Source organism: Dama dama, chromosome 23 (assembly GCF_033118175.1).
Source record: "Dama dama isolate Ldn47 chromosome 23, ASM3311817v1, whole genome shotgun sequence".
NCBI classification, from domain to species: Eukaryota; Metazoa; Chordata; class Mammalia; order Artiodactyla; family Cervidae; genus Dama; species Dama dama.
Window position 1 is genome coordinate 23,590,964 of NC_083703.1, and position 6,000 is coordinate 23,596,963.

General features: G+C 47.0%; 1 protein-coding gene across 1 annotated transcript in view; it reads right to left on the bottom strand.

The window, feature by feature from the left end:
- NEBL (nebulette) overlaps positions 1–5,561 on the bottom strand; it is a 365,265-nt gene extending 359,704 nt beyond the window's left edge. Inside the window, exons 1-2 of the mRNA XM_061126175.1 lie at positions 5,493–5,561; positions 4,126–4,220 (exon numbers count right to left, since the gene is read on the bottom strand). Coding sequence (XP_060982158.1) covers positions 4,126–4,220; positions 5,493–5,561 — 164 coding nt within the window. The remainder of the gene's footprint in view (positions 1–4,125; positions 4,221–5,492) is intronic.
- Between the last annotated feature and the right edge of the window lie 439 nt (positions 5,562–6,000).

The window sequence follows — 6,000 nt, forward strand, 5'->3', positions numbered from 1 at the left end:
AAAATATCGCCTAGTCCTCTTTTCTTTGCAAGTTCCATGATGGGAAGAAATCTTGAATGTGCAAAAGAATCCACTGCCTGCTGATAAAACATAAAGGCTTGTGGAAACATGGCATGTGCTCAAGTTGATCAGTTTGTTTTTAAATATTTTAATAGGGTACACCGCTGCATTGGGAACTAAATGTGTATCATGCCTAATCTTACAACTAGTGTGCACTATACTTTGATCTTTCTATCAAAAGATCAAAATTTAAATAGTATGCAAATTATATTTTATACATGTTCTCCTTTGCATGAAATCAAACAGAAAACTTGTTTCTTCTCTAAACACATGAGAATATAAACAAGCAACACATTTAAACTAAAGAAAATACTCACTACTTCATTCCATTAAAGAAAAATTGCCCCTGGGTATCAGTTAAAATGAAAAGCCTTTATGTTTTCCTAAAAAACCCTAAATGTTGGCTTATGCTTTCAAATTTTTTCAGCATATTTTAATATTTACTTTAAAGGTTCTTAAGTTAATTACATGCATTGTTTTTACAAGAAATGCTACTTAAGTCCTTTTCCTGAAAGCTCTGACAGATTATGTAAAACAACAGAAATGACAGCAGAAATTAAACAACTGATGGTGAATCTCCAGTAATCAAGAAAAGTTGTCATTTTTATAACAACTGAATGTAAAGTATGAACCTTAATTGGATCCTGGATTTAAATTTAAAAAAAAAAAAAAAACAGCTACAAAAGATATCCTCAGGATAGTGAAGGAAATGTGAATATGAACAAGATTTTAAAAGCTATTATGAAATTTTTGTTAAATTTTTAAGTGTGATATTGGCTCTGTAATTCCTTAAGAAAAATATTCTTACTCTAGTACCTGTGTGATGTCATTTTTAGGGATAAAATATCTTGATGTATGAAACTAACATGATGCCTAAAACTGATGAATGGCCCAACAATAATAAATATATCTGGATAGATAACTAGATAAACACATGAGGCAAATACTGCAAAATGTTAAGAACAGTTACACCTCAGTGGAGGGTATACAGAAGTTCATTGCATTATTCTTTTAACCATGTTGTATGTATGAAAATCTTCACAATAAAAAGTTACAGGGGGTGAAGAACAGTCATTTTCATTTAAGCATGTACATATATTCGCTCCTGAGCCAAACCAGGGGCAGATAAAATATTACTTTACATGGACATAGAATGTTTCATTTTCCAGTAGCAGTATGCTTCAGAGAATCAATTTTCCACCACTGACCCAGAGAAATGATGGCAGCCCTTCTGGCCAAGACCACAGGGAACAGCTGATTGACACACAGCACCTGATTTACAGCAAAGGCATTGGGATCTCCAGAGGGTAATCCACGCTGACCAGTGAATTTACGTGGCAGCCTGTGCCCTTGGAAAAATAAGGGTCAAGAACAGGGGCCTACCAGCCTGGAACAGCAGGCAAAACCTGCAAGCTTGCCAGGCTCGTTTTCTGGGAGACAGCATAGCAAGCTGTGACATGAATGTAGAACTAAATTAAACATTTAAGCCATCAACTCTACTCACTAAAGATGGATTTCTGTCTTCCCTGGTCTCTCTGCTCTATGAAGTGGACCACCAGTTCCGACATTAAGCAAAACATCTGAGATGCTGCTAACCCCCAAAACTCAACTTAAACCTAATAACAAAGCACTAGAAGTACATAAGAAATTTTAGAGAGAAAACCTGTAAGCATTCCACTTAGATACACCTAAAGTATTAAAAATAAGACTCAGACCTATGAAACAACACAACAGGATATTTCTTATCTACAAAGAAAGGGTTTTGGTTTGGGGGTCCAAATTTCCAGAGGTCTGGGCACTAGTTCACTGAAGTCAGAGGACCAACCAGCCAACCATGACTTGCTGCAGAATCTGATAGTCTTTTCTAACTGGAGTGAACTGAAACTCAGCAGTAAGCTTTGAACTTTCAAGTGACCCAAAGCAGTCAAAGACTCCACTTCAGTTACACTTCTTTTTTTTTTGTCCTTTTTTATTTTTATCATCTTTTTTCTCCCCCATTCAGTTCTTTGTGTGTGTGAGCATGTGTGTATGTCTATGTATGTGTGTATACATATATTTGTTGTTGTTGTTTAGTCGCCGAGTCGTGTCCAACTCTTTTGAGACACCACTGCAGCCCACCAGGTTCCTCTGCCCATGGGGTTTCCCAGGCAAGAATACTGGAGTGGGTTGCCATTTCCTTCTCCAGGGGATCTTCCCCACCACCCAAGGGAACCCGAGTCTCCTGCTTGGAAGGCAGGAGATTCTTTACCACTGAGCCACCTGGGAAGCTCATATGTATACAGAATACATATATCTTATATACATATGGATACACACATAAATACATTATGCATATACATATATATTTGTTGCTGTCTTCTCCTTTTCTCTTTCCTGGCTTTCCTCTTCCTGTCTTTCCCCTCCCCCTCCCCATTCCTCCAAGGCCACCAAAGTTTATCACCAGGTTAAACTTCAGACTGTGAAGCTATAAAGAATTCTGATGTGGCCCAAGCAGCCTGATGGAATCAGGCCACAGGCTGGAAGGGTTACAGGGTTCACTTTCCTTTAACCAAAAAACAATCATCCTGTTTATGGGCTGCAGGGGTGGGATGGGCGGGGTGGGCTATCCATTCTCGTTACCGCTGCCTGCTTTTAATCTCTAACCAACCCTCCATACCTCTAAGAGAAGCAGGTGACCATGACACTGGGACCTCATTTATTGCTCTGTGTTATTCTAGTAACAGGCATGATACAGGAGGGCTAAAAACATCGATGGTTTGGGACTATCTGTGGACTTCACTTATTCAAATCATGAATTCTGTTCAATGCTACAGTTTTCTGATTTCTTAAAAATCAAGTTTCTGGTCTATTTGTAAACACTAAACTAGGACCAAAGGAAATACAAAGAGATTCTCAATTAAGTTATTCACCAGAGATGTATGAGCGCATTACATCCATTTACCAAAAATTTACCATCTATGAAAAAACCACTCCCATGAGTGAAGCAGGAATGAACCACAGGCCCTCCATCTCCAGGAGACCTGAATGAACCTGTTTTCAAAACTCCAGGGAGAATGAATCTCTGGCAATATTCCAGCCAGAAGGCTAGGGCTCCCCTGCCACCTCCAGGCTGGATAAGCCCCCACAAGGGAACCGGGAAGAAAAAGGCTCAGCTATCAGGGCCAAAAGCCCATAGTTGAAAATAGTCTGAGTGGGAGGATGCTTAAAAAGTGGAGAAGCACACGTGGAGGGCGGCAAGGTAGCCATTTGGACACACTAGGCTATGTTGACCATCTGCAGGCTCTAGGAGTGATTTGAGCCCCTTACCCAGGCTTATCCTCTCAAAGCCTCAACTCCTTCATCCGACAAATGGGAATAATAATAACCCTCTAAGCTGTAAGGTCTGTGATGATTAAATGAGTCAGTATGCACAAAGTACTTAGAATAGGGCCTGAGACATGATAAGCACTGTATAAATGCTACCTAATCACTATTACCATAGATTGAAAGCATGCCAACAGAAAAGCCCAACAAAGATAACTTACCAACTTTAATCCCCACCAACAGACCTATTAACCAGTTGGAAATACCCAGGTCTCAATTCTTTGCTTCCCTGTTTAAGCTCCAGCATCTCCGGAGCGGTCTCAGCTAAGACCAAAGGAGCAAGACTCCTTTCTCCAAGCGACTAGGTTGGGGCAGAAAATGTAGCATGGCAACACCATACGATTAAAATGGAGACTGGCATATGAATAAAATGCAAATCTGACATGCATTCCATAGCGTGCATGTTCTCAGGTGTGTAAGTTCCTCAGCTTCAAATCAATGTCTCTAACTCTGCAACACTGAATCTCAAGAACTAACCTTCTGTTTGAAGACACACACAAATTACCCAGCACATTAGAAAGACAAAAATGCAATGACCTTCAACAAAGTACATGGCCCCAGAGCATGTGGCATAAACAGATAACTGGTCACCGCCACACCTGGGTAACAACAGTAAGCCAATTCTTCAGAACAAGCAGATCCACTCACTTCTCCGCTCTGCCGCTGTGCCCGCACCTGGCACACCATGTTGACAATACTTACGCATTACAATAGGGCTTCTTTTCATAGCCTTTGTAGTTGTTCATGTTGAGAGCCATCTTGCAGACTTCACAATGGAAACATCCTTTATGCCAATACTGAAAAAAAAATTAATGTTTAAAATGTCAGTACAATGCCAGTTCTTTCCAGGATGGGTACAGAAAGGAGACATTTTTAGTCCTCCTATCTGAAAATACTACAACAAAATGATTGTAGGTACCAGTGGACGTCTGCCGACTTTCAGTTAAGTAAATAAAGCAGACAGTTATTAAAACTGAGTTTTAAATGAATCCCCACTGCAATTTACAGACTCAGATGGAAGAAATGCCAAGGTCTTTGCCCATATCACACTTCTGTGAGCAGCCAAAAAAGAATTCTGCGCCTGGTTAATGGAGAAATAGAGAAACTGTGAAGTGGCCTCAAGGAAAACGAATCCAGTTCAAAGTGCCTAAACTGTCCGGAGCATCTCGATAAACAGTGTCCACCGCAAGTGAGGCAAGCCGAGGTGGCAAGAGGCGCACTATGTCGGTACCCCTGGCCACCCCATGCCTGTCCAGCTTCCACTAAATTGCGAGGAGGATGGCCTCTGTCTGGAATGACTATAGGGATGACGGTGTGCTCTTAAGAGGCATTTGTGTTACCACAGGCAAATTGCACGGGGACCGCCTTCGGCCGGGTTCAATTGTCAGTCGCTTAGGATAGAGCCAGGGTCCTCTCCCCTGGGCTCTTAAACTCCATCCACACCCGGGAAGGGTAGGGGAGCAGAGCTGCAGGGGCTGTGCTAAGGCGACTTCCTCTGGAATTCCCAACCGGGTGGATTAGCCCCCCATGGGGCTGGCTCGCCGCGCTCAGCCCAGGCTCTCCGGCGGGGATTATTCTTAGCAATGCGGCAGCGGCCGCCCCATGACATATTAATTACTATTTGCCTCTCCACCTCGCCGCCTTCGCGGGAGGCGCTGGGGCAGGGGTGAGGTGGGGATCCGGGCGGATCCTTGGGGCGCGGGTGCAGGGCAGGGAGGGGTCCGAGTGGAGGTGGGAGGGGTGCGGCCAGCCGAACTGCCCCTGGGGGCTCAGCCCCGGCTCGCCCGGCCCCGCGCCGCGGCCAGGCGCCCTCCGCAGCCGCTCTGCCGCCGCCCGCACCCCGACAAAAGCCTTTCCCGGTTCCAACATCACGGTCGCCACGCGTGCTCTCTGGCACTCCTGCGGGCGTCTTCGTGTGCCCTCACCCGGTGCCAAGACATACACACACACATACACACACACAGGCACAAACCCACTCTTCTCTTTTCAACCGAGATGCCAAAACTTCTCCGAGCAGGTGCAGCCCGGCACCCGGCAGGTCTCGGCTGGCCCAGCGCCCCCTCGCTCACCTTATCCAGGCAGTTGACTTTCTCGGTGGGATACACGACTTTCCCGCAGCGGGCGCACTGGGGGTTCATTGTCGCGGTTCCCGGGGGCGGCGGCTGGGCGGCGGCGGCGGCGGCTGGGGGCTCCGAGGAGCCGCTGTGACATCCCCCGGCGAGCCCCGCACCGCCTCCGGGCAGGCGGGAGGCCGGCGGGCGGCCGGGCGCGGGGCCGGGGGCGAGCGGGCGGCGCGGCGCGCGGGGAGGCGGCGGCGGCGCGGGTGGGTGCGCAGCGGGGCCTGGCGCCGGGGGGGTCGGCCGCGCTCTCGGGCTCGGGCTCGGCTCCGGCTCGGGCTCCGCGCCGCTCGCTCTGCGCCGCTCGCACTCCAGGTACCGGTGACTCACACAGACACTCGCTCCCGCCCCTCGCGCTCACTCGCTCCCCCGCCTCGCCGCCGCGGCGCAGGCCAAACCCACCGGCGCGCCCCGACCGAAGTGGCAGGGAACGAGCACGTCGGGCCCCGGGGGAGGGCGG